Source organism: Poecilia formosa, unplaced genomic scaffold (genome assembly GCF_000485575.1).
Source record: "Poecilia formosa unplaced genomic scaffold, Poecilia_formosa-5.1.2 Scaffold388, whole genome shotgun sequence".
Classification (NCBI taxonomy): Eukaryota; Metazoa; Chordata; class Actinopteri; order Cyprinodontiformes; family Poeciliidae; genus Poecilia; species Poecilia formosa.
Window position 1 is genome coordinate 388,583 of NW_006800327.1, and position 18,461 is coordinate 407,043.

Consider the following 18,461-nt stretch of genomic DNA (forward strand, 5'->3'; position numbering starts at 1 on the left):
ACACCCCACACACATCACACACACACACACACACCACACACACACCCCACATACATCACACACACACCCCACACACATCACACACACCACACACACACCACACACACACATCACACACACATACATCACACACACATCACACACAAAAGGAGAAGCAGCATTCAGCTTCTATGCACCTCAAATCTGGAACAAACTTCCATAAAACTGAAAAACAGCTGAAAAACAGCTGTTTAGAGTTGCTTTGGAAGCATACTTAGTGAAACACTAACCAACATTTTGATGTGTGAATGACGGCTTGGAAAATGTAACATTTCAGTTGTTGATTTTGTGATTTTATGATCTAAAGCATTTTGAACTGCCTTGCTGCTGAAATGTGACATGAATAAACTTTGACTGATTTGAGCGTCTGCTCCTCTGTTTCTTCTCGTTTCCTCCAGACCTCCCAAGTTTCTCTGACCCTCACATTCCTCTAGTGGCTCGTGAGATCATGCAGCGAATGATCCACCAGTTCGCTGCCGAATATACCTCAAAAACTACTCAGGAAGACCTGCCCCTGCCCAACGGCACCATGAAGGACCAAAGCCTGCCGAGAGCGGTGTCTCTGCCCCCCGCCCCGACCTCCCCGGCCGGGCCCACGCCCGGCTCCCCTCCGTCGTCGGCCTCCTCCTCTCCGTCCCCGACTCCGGGAGCGGGCTTCAGCCCCACCGCCGTCACCTCGGCGCCCGCCAGCATCCAGAGCAGCAACGGGACGGGAGCCGGCAACAGCGGAGGGGGAGGTGCGGCTGCTGCCTCTGCACAGAACCCGGTCCTCAGCAAGCTTCTGATGGCGGACCAGGACGGCCCACTGGACCTGACCGTCAGAAAGGCGCCGGCTGACCAGGAGCCCAGCCAGCAGGGTGAGGGTGAGCAGCATCACAGTAGCAGCTCCGAGTCCAGCAGCATCTGAACACATTTATGCCGTTTCACAAATGAAACAAACTGATGGGTCGTATCTTTGCACCTCCAGTCAACCTTTGCTGACTAAGTAGACAGAAAACGTTTCTCCAGTTCCAGGAAACTCGCTGGCGCTGAAGCTTCGAGTTGCCTATTATTTCTTTGGGAAGATGTTTTAGAGAGTTTATTTTTGCTATGGCTGACAGCTGTATGGGTACGGGAGCTGTCAGCGGCCAAAACTCTACAGAAACTACTTCATATTCTTCTCTTCTCACCACTTCGGTTTTGTTTTTTAATTTCCGCAGTTCCATCCGTGTTTTCCGCATCATGGACATCATGGATCCCTACGATCATTTTTTGTTCACCTTCATGGGTAACAGAACAGGCTGACTCATTTTCTAAGCACATACTGAAACAGCTCAACCCGTCGTCACACTAGCAGGTCACTAAAAGGCCAAAAAGTCTCCATCGTTGTAAATGCAAAGCAGTTCTGAGGCTGACATTGAACTTTGAACTCTGGGTGTTTAATTAAACCAAACCAGCAGTTTGACCACCACCGCGTTCAGGCTTGCAGCAACAGCTCTCCCTTTCGCACACATTGTGACTACTCATACACTTTAATACCAGAATCTGCTTACACTAAGCCTCCTACATTTAGACAAAAACATGGAGGCGTCCGCTGCACATCTCTTCCTGCAGGTCCATCCCGCTCTCTAACGCAGACAAATCCAAATTCACTTTTTGAGGATTTCTGACTCAGATTATCCCCAAATCGTGCTCACACTGCCTTCCTTTGAACCAGGGATGTCAAACTCTTTTTCCTTTTCACCAAATCAAGATCATGAATGTTCTTAAAGGTTCTGCCAGAATGTATTGATAAAACCTGTTAAACTGTTAAAACATAAATAAATTCTTAAAATTATATAATATTGAACATCTTTTCAGTCCTTCCAGGATTTCACAATTGTTTTTTGTCATTTATTTCCAATTTAAAAAAAACAATGTTTTTCACCATTTTTGGTAATTAGTCTTGAATAAACTCACAAATATGCATTGGCATGAAAAAATGCAGGGATTTGTTGATTTTTGCCTGAATTTCCACAATAATTCACAAGAAACTGTTGGGACTTATTGATGCAGTAAACAGATAAAAACTGCTTTGAACTGGTTAATAAAATATTGTTTAACACGCTGCTATCTTAACGGCTCCATTTATGAGTCGACGGGAGACATAAAGTACAAGGTCAATGGAGCTAGAACTTTTTCATTAATATTAAGGAATTATTTACTAAAGACAAGCTCCTATATCTTGCCTAAAAGATACCTGTCAGTTAGTTTTGTCTTATTTTAAATGTTCTGAGATATTAGCACTAGAAACTAGACTAAATATACTTGGTATAACTGAGCTCTGTTAGTCTCTCCTGACGTAAAGAAACATAATGTCACCTTCCTACAATAATGGCCAGTGTCAGTTTTGCAAAACCAGATTTTTTTCCTCCTAAATCTAAATCTTTTGGCAATATAAAGGCTGTGACTTTTTGCAAAAAAAAAAAAAAAAAATCATTTTTGGCTGAAAATGAGTTGGGCCATTATTTTAGGAAAGTGGCTTTTTTGTGCCAAATAATCTGAATGATTAACAGAAAAACCCAATCACCTTATAACTTGTTGCATATTCATCGTGTTTGTGCTTTTGGAGGTTTCTGTGCGTGCGTGCGTGCGTGCGTGCGTGCGTGCGTGCGTGCGTGCGTGCGTGCGTGCGTGCGTGTGTGTGTCTGCTCCACCGCTCCTATGAAGACACCATTGTGTCATAGTTGCCCTTTGAACTGCAGAACTGGATTGGATTTTTTAGCAATCTCTATAGATGGTCAACATTATATAAAAACTAGGCAGATCTTGATGGGATTATGACGTCGGTTTGCAGATGTGCATGTCTGTGCCATATGGGGCTGCATTAACTCGCTGGAACAAAGTTTACGCACCCAACTGTCGCTGTAACAACGCTGCAACTCGCAGCATTAAATGCATGTTGAACACACACACGCACACACGCACACGCACACGCACACGCACACACACACACACACACATGGTCAGATTAATGTTTGTGCCCCAAAGGAGACCTCTGATTTCTTGTTTGGTGTTACCTAATGTTGCTGGGGCAGATTAGTGAGGTAGTCCAAGCCCTGTGTCCATATGGGGTCGTCTAGATCACAGGGGTCAAAAGGTCAGCAGCTTTTCACGGATTAGACTCCGTTCAAAAACTCATCCCTGCTCTCCAAATGTTTCCAAGCCCTTGTTTTCAGTGTCTGCCTCTAAAGTCGTTACTTGTCTTTGTGTTCCACCAGTAAACTTTAATGGTTTTCATGTTTTTGGCACATTAAGGAATAAAAGCCGGATGTTTCGCTGCAGCTGTGTTCTTCTTTATTTTTCTAAGAAGAAGAAAACAGCAACTAAAAACATTTTTTGTTTTCCCAGGCTTTTGTCTCTTGATTTATTGTGTTTCTTATGTTGGTTTTATGTTTTGCATGGTTTTAAGGTTGATTTCTATTGTGCAGTGCTTTGTGATTTTATGTCTGTGAAAAGCGTTTCATGAATAAACTTTACTTACTTATTACTTAGTCATCTTCAGATTTAGTCTCTAAAAAACAAACTAATCTAGTCCAAACATCCATAATTCCCTCAGTAGTGAGAACAAAGTCGGATAAAAGGAAAAAACTGTGAGCCATTCTCCCTTTCCTGTGTGTGGGAACCATATGTGTGTGAAAAAGCATCGTCACGAACAAGATTTCCAAGACGTCGCTGTGACAGACAGCCAATCGACGTGAAGCGGAGTATTTCTTTCCTGCCCTTTAACTTCTTAAACGGGGAAAGGTAGCTCCATATGTCGATGCGCAAACGGATAAAGCAGTTCCTAAAGTCGCTAATGAACTGGATGCAGATTCTCTAATGAGCTGCACAAACAAATTGACAGCAGGGATGTCTCACTGTGGAGGTCAGTTTTAAAGATGCTTAATGCAGGGAGTGCACAGCGTGAGCGATCTAAAGTATTTACAGCCTCCTGCGAAACGCGAAGCACGACTGCGATGGAAATTAAAAAGAAACTAACCCTGAAAAATACCTCTGCACTGAGGTTCTTAAATATCCGTCTGCGGCGACATGGTATGGTTGCCATAGTAACTGCTTCCTGTAGGTACATCAAATTGTGATTGCGCTGTAAAACATTGTATAGAAAGGCTTTAAACACGGCTGATGAAAATCAGGAGGAGTTGAGCGGGTTTGAAGGGGAAACCGGGCGAGTGCATAATGTGAAAAGGGAAACGGTGCAGCAGAATAAATAGACGGGGTGTTAGCAGCAACTGTTCACACACTGACATCAGAGGGCGGATTATTTCCAACTGAAAAGCTCTGGATTTATGTCTGATTATTTGATTCATTCAGTCTTCTCACTGTAAGCCATTCTGAGTCTTCTTTGTGTTCCTTTATTCACTTCTTTTGTTTAAAACTCATTTCTGTTTTCTCCATTGACTCCACTGAGTTTTTTTTAACTTGGCACAACAACTAATTAGAGCTGGACAAAATGGTTGAAAAATGTATCACAATATAAGCTATAATATTAGTTGATATTGATAATTATTGATTCATGTTTTTACTTAAACATCTGAAATGATGCCAAACTGCTTTACTGTTTTCACTCCATGTTGTTTATTTTTTGTTTTTAAGCAGTTATAAAACACGGTGGCAAAACTTTAAACTGCTGCTGCGCCAGTTACTCAGCAAGTTGTTGCTAGGTAACCACGAGTTACTCAGCAAGTTATTGCTAGGTAACCACGAGTTACTCAACAAGTTGTTGCTAGGTAACCACGAGTTACTCAGCAAGTTGTTGCTAGGTAACCACGAGTTACTCAGCAAGTTGTTGCTAGGTAACCACGAGTTACTCAGCAAGTTGTTGCTAGGCTACAAAAGAATGCGTGAGTTAGTTAGTTCCACCAACCTTGCTTTCTCCTCTGCCTACATCTCCCAGAATGCTGTGCAGTTCTGGATCGGAGTTCAGTGAATATTCTATGTATTGAACATTCTATCAGATATTGATCACGTTTCTGTTGCAGCATATATAGTTATTGATTTGTTGTCTAACCAGACAACTATGATGTGTAATATTTGCTTTCTATGTTACTGAAGAGGAAGTGGGACAACTGGACATGTTATCTGTCTGGACAAAGATTATCTCTGTCAGGATAGAGCTGATCTCTCGCTTTAGTTTCTTATATGAGTAATTTTTACAGTTAGCATGAATAAAACAGCATTTATTCATGCTTACATTCTCTGAAATGTTAAGAGAATGTAAACCAGGGGTCCCCAAACTTTTTCCTGCGAAGGCCACATAGCTGTTCCTTTCTGTGGTCGGGGGCCGGTCTTAGTTTTTGCAGTAAAAAAAAACAAAGAAATTCTTGTCGACGGGGGGGGAGACGACGACACTTTTGGATAGATTTTTACCCAGAATGCAAATGGAAAAAACCGTGAGTGAAACGGTGACTGACGAGTATATATTCCATTGAGGGAAAGTAAGTTTCACATTTGCTCAAAAGCCCCCTGGTGGTTGAAGAAAAATCCACATATAAACCGGAAAATACAATATATGAAAAAAAACACTGAATGCTCTCTGGTATGAGCAGGCGGGCCGGATCCGGCATTGTTCAGGGGGCCGGACCAAATGACGTGGCGGGCCGGATCCGGCCCGCGGGCCGTAGTTTGGGGACCCCTGATGTAAACTCTCCCCTTAACTCTGAGATTTCCTAAAGCAGATTTCCCTCTTGCTTAAATAAATGGGTCATTAAAAGGCTTCTGCAGCACTTCATAGCACACTGACGATGCAGCAACCATTAATATCAGGTGTGCTGAAGCAGAGACTCGTTTAAAACACTGAGCACCAGAGTTGGGGACTGCGTCACCAAAGACTGTCTACATTTACTAATTTTACACAACTTATATGTATATTACATAACGTATATGTATAGATGGGCATTTATTGTAATGTTTATCTTTTACTTTGATAAACATCTTGAAATAAGAAGTTTGATTAAATGCTGTTGTGATAAATTCCAGTTAATGATGATTAAAATCCCCCAAACCGTCCGTATTGTTGTTGTTTTTTTTAATGAAAGCATTAACAAATACCAATAACATTAATATTATTAAATAAAGTTTAGTGATACAAATCACACTTCTTTATTTGACTGGTGTCCTAAAGAAGCAAATTACAAATGGGAATATTTTTCAAAAGCAACGTTGTTTCTGTTAGGAAGAAGTTATAAATATCCATTTTGTCCCTTTTGTCTTTATCACAATAAAACCACAAAATATTGTGATAAAACTTTAAGTCCATATCAGTCACCCTATAGAGGCTGGAAGCTGAATATGATTGGTTTAAGATACCAGGTATTAGTGGAAAAGTTCAAGAGGAAATGTAGAACACAATGTGTTGTATATTTTTTTTATCAAGTAAAGATCTTCATATTGCCGTATTGATGAAATGTGCTCAGGAAATGACCTCATGCTGCATTTTTTTCCAGGTTTCCTTTGGTTCTGCAGCAGAGTTGGTCCAATTGGCTCCAAAGAAAACCGACTAACTCTTAATCTCACCATCTTATTCGCACCCACACTGATAACCAACCATTTATTTAATCACACACTGATGAGCTCATCAAGATCACTGTGGGGTTCAGTCTCTAGCCTAAGGACTTTTTTACAAATTGTTCTTGGATCCAGCTGAAATCCTGCTGTTTGGAGGATAATCCTCAGTGTTTTTCTGTCTATCTTATTAGATTTTAACCTTTTTTTTCTCTTTTGATTTTATCCTCAGATGGAGTCTTGGACCTCTCCACAAAGAAGAACAACAGCAGAGGAAGCCCGACAGCTTTACAAGGCTTCACTCTTGCAGCTGGGGACAAAGGGTAAGATTGGCCAGAAACTTGAAATGTTTTACAAAAAATCACCAGTTTACATAGCTGTAACATGAATTAACTGAAAAGGTTTTTTAATTAATGCTTTACTTTTCAAGTTGAGTGTTTTTTTTACTGTTTTTGGCCCATTTCACTTTGCAACCCTTCTTTTCTAACTCATCTGGGAAAGAACATCAAGATGCTGATGTTTCTTTTGGTCTTTATTAGCAAATAAATGAGTACAGGACCATAGATATTCAGCCAAACTGAGGAATCATTCAAATATTTAAAATATTTAACACAACTTGACAGATCCAAACATGACCCAAGTTTATCTTCCTGCAACATGCAGTTAGCATAATCGTCTTTTCTGTCCTGCCATCACAAGCGTAGCTGTGTGAACTTTCCCATGGACCCCCTGCATGTTATTGTTTATATCTAGTAATTTGGTGCATGCGCACAACGCTGTAGGGACAAAAAGACTCTTTACATGCAGTCGATAGCCAGTAGAACGATTTAGTTAGCTAAATGAAGCCTGGAGATGTAGGTACTATTAGTTAATGCAGTGTGTCACAGCAAAGGGCAAAATAACACAGAAAATCCTTTGAAGAAAAATTCAACACCACTACTTTCTGGCTCTTTGTGTCGGCTGCGCTTCACACAGACTTGTTGCCATAGCAACTTACAACAATGCCACAACTGTATGTTTCAGGATTCGGCACCAAAAAAAAATCACTAAAGCATTTCCCACACAAAGAGCAGAACATTCAGTCTGTTACGGTTTTATGTTTCCAGGCTTGATGTTTATTTTACGATTATTAATAAGTGATCGCTGCGGTAGATTAGCTACCGCTGCTGTCAGCTAAGCTAAGCTATGGTGGTTGATTAGCTAATTTAAACACCTGCTCTACTCATGATCTGTCAGAGTTGGTGTTTAAGTCGCCTTTTTTTTGTAACTCAACCAAAACACCAAATTCCACATCACGTCTACATGTTCAGTTTGTCAAAGTCAAGCTAGCACAACTAAACTACTTCCTTCTTCCTCGCTATTTTTTTTCTTAAAACTTTTTCCTGACCTTGTTATCTAGTTGCTGTGGTGTTAGCAATTAGTAGCAAAGCACTACGTCCATTTTTCTTTTATATATCAGGTGTACAGATAAGATTTAGTGCTTTGACAACTTAACAGCTAAAGCTAGTCATCGTTAGCGAGCAGCTTTTTGCCCTCCTGCAGGGAGAGGGGGGCAGGATCTGGTGCGCAACACGTCCACACCCTACTGGGACTTTAACTGGAACTGTCTTCCTGAGGTTAGCGTTTAGCTTTTCAGCTGAAGTGCTGCAAAACATTTCACCGCCTGGGATTTTGGGACAGATATTTTCTCACTTGGTTTTTTTCATCAGTAAGACACAAGTTTTGTAGGTTTCTGGACAAAACAAGTTTGGCTAATGTTTTTAATGTTTTACATCCTTTACCTGCATTAAATTAAAGTTTTCCATAAGAGTGTAAATATTAGGATAGTCACAAATGTAACTTCCTGGTAAAAACTGCATACAATGCTAAGATATTGTCCTGTCATCATTGGCTATATTCTATTTTAAATACAGAGTTAAGTTATTTTTGGCCACCTCAGGATCTGTGTCAGCACACAAAGTAGAGGCAGACAGAGGCGGTGTGGATGAGAAAGTTAATCAATCATGATTAGACTACACAAAATGAAAGATTAAAGAGCCAGCTGACCTGGGATGAGTTGTCAGCTCTTCGGACAGGAACCACGGCTCCGGGTGCTGGAGATGGATTGTTACTCTGGTTTATCACCGAAGCCAGTGTTGGTATTTGGCCCGAGGTGATGATGTCATACTTGAATCAGATTCATATCTGTATCCATTTGTCAAACTGCCATCAGGCGTCTTGTTTCCCTCCAACAAACTCTGTGATTTCACAGCCTGAGAGTCGCTGACGATCGATCAGCGGCGGCTTTAATGTTGTCAGGATCTGAACCTGTCGGATGGCGGCAATAAAGTCCTACTTTGAGCGAAATTGTTCTGATCTTCTCTCCTTTTGATAAAGGTGACCCACTGTGCTTCTTTGAACAGGTTAGGATGGGTTTGTGGGAAATTCAAAACATGTTCATCACATTTTTTTGCACTAAATCATTCTTAGATAATCAGTTCTGCCTATTTTCAGCTGTTTTACGGCCTCTTGTCACTTTAAATGCAAATAAGCTGCTACTGGCCACACTCCAATAGTCAGCTTTTACACTCACACATAAGAACTACAAAAAGATGTGCAATTACACAGCCGTGCATCTTTGAAAAGCATAATTTAATGCTGATTTTCGACATTAAATTCCAGAGGTTTTTGAAGCGGCTCATTTTCCAGACACCAAAAGCTATTAACTTATTGCCAAAAGCTAGCTGGGTGTTTTTTTATTTAAGCGCTGGAACTGTTTTTAGAAGCAGAAACCTAAATAAAAGTGGGGCTTTTAAAGTCCGGCTTTAAAAGTCGAGTTCTAAGAACACAGGAATTGATCTCAGCATCAACAGTTTAACGTTTTTACCTTTCCTTCTGATATCATAGCGCCGAGTTAATTTGCTGCTGATCAGTGCAGAAGTGATGTTTAGGTAGCAACAGCAGATGTATTTATGCAGAGGTAATTACAATTCAGAGCCCACCCACACCTAGCCCTCGCCCCACAGTCGGAGTTCAACAGCTGTACGGATTGACAAATCACGCCTTTCTCTTTTCCGAAAAGCAATCAGTGGCTCTGCCTTTATTGACGATTTCCTGCGTTGCTTCCCGTTAATTTATTGATGCACACGCTCTGCCTTAAAGCCATGCTGGAGACACGTTGGCCGCCATACTCGCTTTTCTGCATCAAGAGGGAATAAACAATCGACACTAATTGCAGCTGCCATTTTCAGAAATACTTTTGATCTTTAGGTCAAATATGGATCAGGAAAAGGGTCGATTGCGAGCGCGTATGCAGGCGCAGAAAAGCTCGCTCACATGGTGTCGGCAGGCCTCCTTTGATCCAGAAGTAAATACTTAAACAGATTCTGGACTAAGATTTCATCTTGACCTTTTATTTAACGAGGGTCCAGACAGTTACTTCGGTACGTAGCCAGTTCTGTCAAGAGAGCAGCACCAGACAAAAGGAAGGAGTGTTGGTAACCGCACCGTCGTTTCATTAATGAACCAGAAATCAGTGCACCAAATTTAAACAAAGATCTTGGTCACAGACGCTGTCGTCTACCAGGTGTTTTTGAAGAAGTTTTCATTTGTGTTTGGTTTATTAAGTGTTTTAAAATGGAGGTCTGTGTGCATCCAGCAGCAGGTTCAGTATGGATGAAGAATACGCTGTTTTATCTTAAATCAACAGCCAGCGAGAGAATAACGGCTTATCAAACATGCATGTAATTAATTACTAAACTTGCTTTTCACCAATTTATAATCTGATAAATTTTACTGGATTACATCAGCCTGTCCAGCGACTGCAGGTTTTAAATTAGCTTCATTTATTTATTTTTAGTTTTTTTAATCTAATCTGGTGTTATGCATCTCTCCTTTCAAGAGGCTAATGAAATGTTGAACATTGTCTTTGTATAAATAAACAGCATAAATGGTAAAGTGCTGGTCCAGATGGGGATCAGAACCCAAACGAACAGCAGTAGGTTGACTTAATAAATCAGCAATAAAATTTAATCAAATGTTGCATTAGAGCTGAAACGATTAATTATAACTAACTCAGTAATCGATTAATTGTTAAACTGAAGTAAACGGACTCTAAAAACTGCCATTTGCTAAATGGAGCAGTGATTAAGCCAGAATTGCACAAAATAAATAGATTTTGCTTTTATGATTTCAAAAATATAACTTTGACTGTAAATATGTCCAACCCAAAACTTGAGTGGCAGTTTTAAATTCGCCCAGTTAAAATTCTGTAAAAAATAATCTCCTATTAAACACGTTTCTTTGTCCAATTATTCATTGGTAATCCAAAAAATAATCAACGGATCAACTCTACACTTTATTGATAAGTAAAGCAGAAAAGGCTGAGCTTTTCTGTTGAGTGTATTTTTTCTGCTGCAGATTCATCCTCTGCCAGAAATAACCAAGTATTCTCCAAAGGAATGTGTTGTTATTGCATCATGGGCAATAACATGTTTGTTTATAAAAAACTTTAATTAAAAACCTGTAGATTGTGGCAATTTTCTTATCTGACTAATCGATTAATTGTCAGAATAATTGATGGGTTAATAGATAACTAAAATAGTAGTCAGTTGCAGCCCTAGATTAAATTACATTTCAGTATTTTTACGACTATTTGTCTCTTTAATTCATGGTCGTCAGTGATGAAAATAAATTGAAATGCTATAATTCAGGTGCAGCTGTACCTAAAGGTGGAGCAGGCGGGTCATGACCCAAAGCCGTTCCCCAGTGCGTAAACCTGTGAGAAGTTGGTCTACCGTAAAGGTGAAGCCTGAACCCGGTGCCTCAGAGACGCCGAGGCCCAGAGCTCTTCCTCCCAGTGAGGAACGATCGGATCATGTAATATTAACCGGAGCAGGAAGCAGAACCTGTCGGATCGCCCCGACCCGCTGCAGCTGCTCTACCAGAGACACGGCGCGGCGCTGCCACTTAATCTGACCTTTCATTAATCTAACAAAACTATTTTAAACATTACAATGGAAATCTAACGTTCACCTGGGAATTATAAACGTTATAAATGATAAAGAAGCAAAACATTTAAAGGGACAGGATTTTAATTTGGTAGTTATTTTACCTTCTGAATCACATTAGGAGGCAGAAGCAACTGTTATCTTTAGTTATCTATTAACCTGAAGACTGATGTGTTTCCATCCACAAGCTTATTCCAACTGATTTCAGTTGTTTCTGATTTTATGGAAACATTGAAATTGCTAAATTTGCGGAACGACGACAAAGTTTTGTGCACATATTAAATGGAAATGCAGCTTTAACCCTGAGGTTAGGACTGAGGCAACGGATACAAGTGATGCGGGTGTGGGGTCGGTTGGACCCCATTTTTAAACACAAGGGTTAAGAAAGCTGAAGTCTGATCCTCCAGGAACAGCTAATCTCCAGTTTGCTAAAGTATGGAGCGTTCACACCAAGAGCGTTTTGAGCGTGAACGGTTTGGAGCGTTGGAAGCATCAAGAGCGTCCAGCGCATCCAACAGAAAACGCGTCTGACGCGCGAAGCGCTCGGCACAGAGCAAAACGTCAGGCTCTGCATTCAAAGCGCACACGCGTCGAACTTGAAGCGCTTTTGGTGCGAGAGCACCTTTAGACTCCAAATAATGTTCTGAGACCTGATTATACCAGAAGGTTAAAGGTTAAGAAGCCCTGAAATATCCTTTTAAAACTGAGCCTGTAAATCAATTCACCACCGGATGTCTGGCTGAAAGAGGCTCCGAAAGGCTCCTATTAACCCGTATTGTTTTGGACCCGACGGCCCACAGCGATGAGCCGAGTTGAAGCTCCTGCTGCGGACGCCCAGCTCCGCGCAGCAGGCGCTGCTGACATTGTACTTCTGTATAATACGTCTCCAGTAGAGAGGCCCCTGAAGTCCCATCCCTCATGCGCCGTCCATGCTCCTTCCTGTGATTATGAACCTATGGGAGTACTTTTAAAGAGCTTTTCAACTGTTGCTATAGTTACTTAGCAGAAGGAGCAGCGACTGCTATAGGTCCAGTAAAGGCACTTGACATCTGAGCGGGTTTCAGACATATGCAAATCCGAAGTGCAGGATGCTTGCAGATCAGTGAGTTTCTAGTAATGGTATAAGAATATGAATGCAGTCAAACGCTGCAAAAATTCACCGTTCAAAAACGGAGGAAGTAGTACAAAAACAGGGTGTAACTTACTAAAAATAAGAAAAATGATCTGCCAACAGAATTAGAAAATTTGGCTTGTCAAGATTTTCCCAAACCAAAATGAGCCTGTAAATACCTTAAAACTGGTGTAGTTTTGCTTGCAATAAGACCTTTTTACTTGTACAAATGACATATGAACTTATTTTAAGAAAAATATTCTGAAGTTAAGAAATTGTTACTTGACATTAAATTTCTTGAAACCAGCAGACATGTAGTTAATCCATAACAGGGCAGTTTATTAACTTGAATATAAAGTATACAATCTGTAATTCATTACTAATTGAACATCATAAAGTACAAATAATGACAGTAATACAATAAACAATTATTATCTCTTCCCATCTATAAGTACTGCAGCATTTTACTCAGGTTCTTTGTTAATGCAGAACATTCAATAATCTGCTTGGAGTATAAATGAAGGTAGAAGTATTAGCAACAGCAGCTGCAGTAGGAATAATAACAGATATTTTATTTGATAACACTATAAAATGTGGTGCAAGCGGTTGAATAAAAATGTGCAGAATGAGTTGATTTTTTTTTATTTTTCTCTGAATCTGATTAATTGATTTACTGTCATAATAATCAATCAATAGAGCAATAAATTGCAGCACTAATGCTACAAAAATAAAGAAAATCAAGTCTATGACATGAAAGGCCATTAAGGGCGGCGATATGGGCTTAGACATTTATCGCAGTTATGTGGTAACGATAGGTTAATACCAAACTATTTATTATTTATTTAACTGTGTTTTTGTAGCTACATGAAACGGCATTTATAGCAGCACAAACAGAAATATTGTTACTGAAAAGCATTTCCACTCTTAAAGCAAAAAGTGTGAAACTATTTAATCATATTTTCTAATTTAGCGATAAATTATAGTGGTGAAAATAGCAAAAATAATGTCTGATGTTACTGTTGTTTTTTATTTGCATATCAAGAAAACGATGCTTATTAACTAGCAGCAGCAGCTGAGGGAAAAGGTGGAGGAGGCCGATCTCTTCACAGATTATCTGTTTCATATAAAAACATGGTGAACCATCTAACAAACATTGAAACATTTGTACCGTAGGTCTGAGAAGTCTCGCCGTGTTCTGAAATGTTCTTGTTCTCCATGCAGACATTTGCTGAAGGCGGAGCGTACCCTGTCAGAAGTGGAGGAAGAGGACGGCCTCCTGCAGAAGAGTCTGCAGGACGGCCTGAGGGAGAGCTACGCCAACTCCAACTCCTTCAAGCCGCCGCTGGCCCGCTCGCTGCGCATCAAGGAGGAGCTCCTCAGCCAGAAGCACCGCCTGCTGAGCCAGCCCGCCGCTCTCTCTCTGGCCAACCTAGAGTCGGCCGGCTTGCTTAATCACGGGCAGTCCCACTCCTTACTCAGCCAAAAGGGCTCCTCTTCTCTCTGGGAAAGCAAGGCCCACCTCGAAAGCCTGATGAAGCTAAAGCAGGCCGGTGGGGCTCTAAGCGACCTCAAAGACCTGCCTACATTCCTGGAAAATCACCACAACCACCATGGAGCCTTCTCGTACAAGAGTTCCCTCCACCACCACAGCCACAATCAGGCCTCCAAGGCTCAGCACCACCACAGCGACGGGAAGCGAGAGCAGGGCCACTCGCCGCCCGTCGACCTGAAGATCCCACAGGTACGGGGCATGGATCTGTCCTGGGACTCCCACGCCTCCGAGCTGTACGGCTACGGCGCCATGGGCGTCGGGTCTGGAGGTCACGGCGAGAACAGTCTGAGCCGGAAGCTGAGAGCCATCTTGCCCAAACAGAACCGGCGCGGCGGGAGCCTGGGGAGCCTGCTGGACGGGGCGGCGGAGTACTGGAACGCCGACATAGACAGCTCCACCTCCGGCCCGGCGTACTCCATCTCCGACGTGGAAGTGGACCCGAGCTCCAAGCAGCCGAGGAAGAAGAGGGGCCGGTACCGCCAGTACAACAGCGAGATCCTGGAGGAAGCCATAGCCGTGGTGATGAGCGGGAAGATGAGCGTGTCCAAGGCGCAGAACATGTACGGCATCCCGCACAGCACCCTGGAGTACAAGGTGAAGGAGCGCATGGGAACCCTGAAGAACCCCCCAAAGAAGAAGCTGAAGCTGATGATGAAGATGGAGGCAGGAGGCCAGGATTTCCCGGCGGAGCCAGAGAACGCAGCCGCCACGACCCCGCGAGACGACGGGCTGGCGCTAGCCGCTGCCGAGCTGAAGGAAAACGCAAAGGAGAAGGCGGACGACGATTCCAAACCAATCGACTAAACAAGCCACACGCTAAACCTCACACGACGTTCGTCACTTCAAACACGGATGGGGCTTTCTTTGTGCCAATTTGCTTTGCAGTATCTGGGTGAGCACAAACGGAGGGACGGAATGAGGAGGATTCCTAAAAACTGCAGAGAAACACCTAATCGGACACTTTTTACCCGCCGAGCGAGCATTTGTTTAGCTTTTATATCCAAAGCTTAACAAATGCAACGGAGAACAATAGTTAAGTAAAAGACAATGAAAATTCTTTAAGCATGCTGATAATCCCCGGCCCCACAAACCCCGACCTCTCCTTTCCCTGAACTCTACACACGGATCTGTTGCTGCTTACAAACGGAGTTTGGGCTTTGGATGAATCCCATCTACTCTGGGGAAAACAAATGAATGTTCAAAATTTACAAACACAATCCGACCAATTGGGCCCGTTGCCACTCCCCTCTCAGAGAATTTTCTGAAATTGGTAAGTGAACTGTTTCTTACGTTTGAAGCCGACTGTAGGGTTGAATCATCCCATCGTTTCCTCACTCGGGTTCGGAATCAAACCCATCCTCCTCTTGCCAGGTAGCCATGATGCTTTAACTGCAAAACTCTTTTCTTTCCTCCTTAAGAATATAATCTCTGTGCAGACGAAAGCAAGATTAACCCGTCCTCTTGTGAGCAAGAGAAGACACACAAAGTCATTCAGGGATGCATGTTTGTGAGTTTCGTGGACACTACTGACTTCTGTAATCAACTCCTTTTCTTCTCTCTTTAATTTTCGTTTGGTTTGCTTTCTTTTGCACTACACTTTGGGTCTGGCGCTCACAGACCACGTTACCTCGGCATTGTTGCCCATGCATCATGCACTTATTATGGTCTGTCTCTGAAGCCCAGTCGCAACCTTGCAACGGGTCAGAGGTGCACATCGCCTTCGAATGCTGATTCATATTCAGAAGCGGGACGCTCTGAATTCACCCTCGTCTTTTCTTTCTTGTTTTTTCCCCCGTTTTGGTTTCGTTCTCACGCCAAGGGACAACTTGAAGGGTACTCTGATTATGGATCAGCCGTTTTTAGGGCGGGATGCTACCTCATGGACCTCCTTCAGTCTGCTGATCCTGGAAAAGGCGGAGCCACCTTCAGGTTGCCCTCCAAAAGAACAGAAACATCGGTGACCAAAGTGAGCTCGACACCCTCATGTAACGGCTTCTGGACGGCGGCGGCCTTTTGGGATCAGAATGTGAAACTGTGCTGCTATCCAGTTCATCGTCTCGACTCCTGCGAAGGCTTTTAGCGGGCCCAGGCTGAATCATTTGAACTTAGCCAATAACATCTTACTGCTGATGTGTTTTTCTTTTTCTTTTCTAATCAGACTAAGCAAAAGCAGCTTAGTTGAGAAGTTTTAAGACAAATTCCTCCCCCGCTCAAACGTCAAAGACAGTTTAAAAGGCAGTTATGTATGAAACGATGTGCATTTATGGAGGGGTGGGCTCGTTTTGGGGTAATATGCAGTGGGCGGGGTTAGCTGTTAGGTGGGGACAGGCAGATTTTAATATATTTTAAGTTATTGTGACCGATTATGTAAAAGCCAATCCATGATTCTGGGTGTTTTTGTTTTCTCCGCTCATTTTTAACTCAGGGTAACTGAGATGGAAGACGTGGGTTACCAATGCGGTGATTTCTTGTTGGACCTATAGTAACAGAGAGGAGGACAAGACGAGCCTCTCGCTAATACTTTCGATTACGATGGCGGTGCCATTACAGAACAGACCTGCTACTGAAACACAGAAGGAGGTCAGGAAACGCTCAACGATGGGTTTGTGATTTGAACGTATTGAACTAAAATAGCACTTTTTATCCAAGTGAGGGTAAAACAAGTTTGAGGTTATGCATGTAGTGTAGCTCTTCTTCACGGCAGACGGAGCAGAGGGGGATGAAAAGCTTTAGTGTGTGACGACTTTCCGAACATTGCAGCCCGAACCCAAACGACTCTTTGTCTTTCTTTGTGCTGCGGTTGAGGAGGAGGAGGAAAAAGACCTGGAACAAGTTTGTTTTTGTGTCGCGTCTCGTTGTTTCCCCTCCTCTGATTGAAATGTTGCTCTTTGCTCTCGACACTGCCTGCTGTTCACCCAGTCCGAGACTCTGACTCTCCTCAGATGATTCACTCCTTTTGGAAATGTTTGTTGTTATTTATTTGATTTTAAAATGGCATGCACCGTTGCTTTCTCTATTTTTTTTTTTTTTTTTTTAGCTGAGTTTTGCGTTAAACGTTATTGTTGTTAATTGGTCACAATCTGACAGAAATTGGCCTGATCTACAATCTGGGACCCCCCAATGTTGTGGTTATTGGGATTTGTCATTAAAAAGTGAAGCAAAGATCCGTGGGGTCGTCCTGCATAAAATGCATCCAACACTTAGCAATGCGAAGCGTTGAAAGTGTCTAAAATGTGATCAAAGGTTAGTTTTAAAAAAAACTAAATTAGTGTTGGACTCCTTCCTTTGGTTAAAAAATAAAGAATAAACTGCTTGCCACTTTCATGTAATGCATGTAAAGCGTAACAAAAGATGTGAAGAATCATCACAATTGGCATTAAATGCAGACAAATTCAACCAGCACTTACAGCGAATTCCCCTCAGAGGGGCAAAAAGTGTCAACGATTTACACAAAAATGTTCTCTTTTCAGGCGTTTACGGTTATTTTTGTGCTTTATTCTGTAGTTTTGTACAAACTAGTCGTTTCTGCTGAGGTGCATGCCATTTCAGGTATATATTTATTTCCTGAATTTTATTTTTTACTTTTTTGAGTGTATACGGTTAACATATCCACCTGTCCAAAAAACAAAAAACCCTCTTTAGAATGAGACTCGCCACATGACATTTAACAAAAGAGACCTTGCGTTCTTACTTTCATGCAAAGTAGGGAAAACCTCATTTTTTAACAGACTGTTGTGATGTTTTTATTTGATTTTTGGTTTCATCTGCAGTGGAAGCACTCCAACCGTAGCCTTGGTACTGTAACTGTCTCAGGTTCTGCTGCCCACAGCTTTGGGCCGCCATATTAGTCAGTCAGCAAACGGCACAACCTGAACTACCTACACTTTGTTTAACGGACGGGCGACACATTAAACACGTGGCAGGAAACCAACCGTGCCTTCAAAGCCGCTTCACCTTCGGGAGGTTTCTCACCGCGTCAGAAAACGAGGGAAAAACTGATTTCCTGGTTTTAAACTCATCCACTGTCCAACAACACACTTTTCTTTATAAAATGCTATTTAATCTGTTTTAATAACTGACTAAAAACGCAGGAAAAAAATCAAAAAATCCCTGTCACAACAACACTCTTCGGTGTGGAGGTTGTTACTGAGGGGAGGAGAGTTAAATAAGTCAATAAGGTGTTTAAAACGAAGCAGGAAAGCTTTAAAGGATTTCTGCTGTAGATTTTCTCAGAGACAGAAAACCTCAC

The 18,461-nt window shown here is 42.0% G+C and overlaps 1 protein-coding gene across 2 annotated transcripts in view; it reads left to right on the forward strand.

Moving 5' to 3' along the window:
* The window catches only part of lcor (ligand dependent nuclear receptor corepressor), a 111,805-nt gene extending 94,782 nt beyond the window's left edge, over nucleotides 1-17,023 (forward strand). Inside the window, exons 5-7 of one of the 2 annotated variants that reach the window (XM_016662738.1) lie at nucleotides 438-902; nucleotides 6,794-6,884; nucleotides 13,882-17,023. In XM_016662738.1, coding sequence (XP_016518224.1) covers nucleotides 438-902; nucleotides 6,794-6,884; nucleotides 13,882-15,016 — 1,691 coding nt within the window. In that variant the 3' untranslated portion in view covers nucleotides 15,017-17,023. The remainder of the gene's footprint in view (nucleotides 1-437; nucleotides 903-6,793; nucleotides 6,885-13,881) is intronic. The other variant, XM_016662739.1, reaches the window with a different exon arrangement.
* Nucleotides 17,024-18,461: the final 1,438 nt, after the last annotated feature.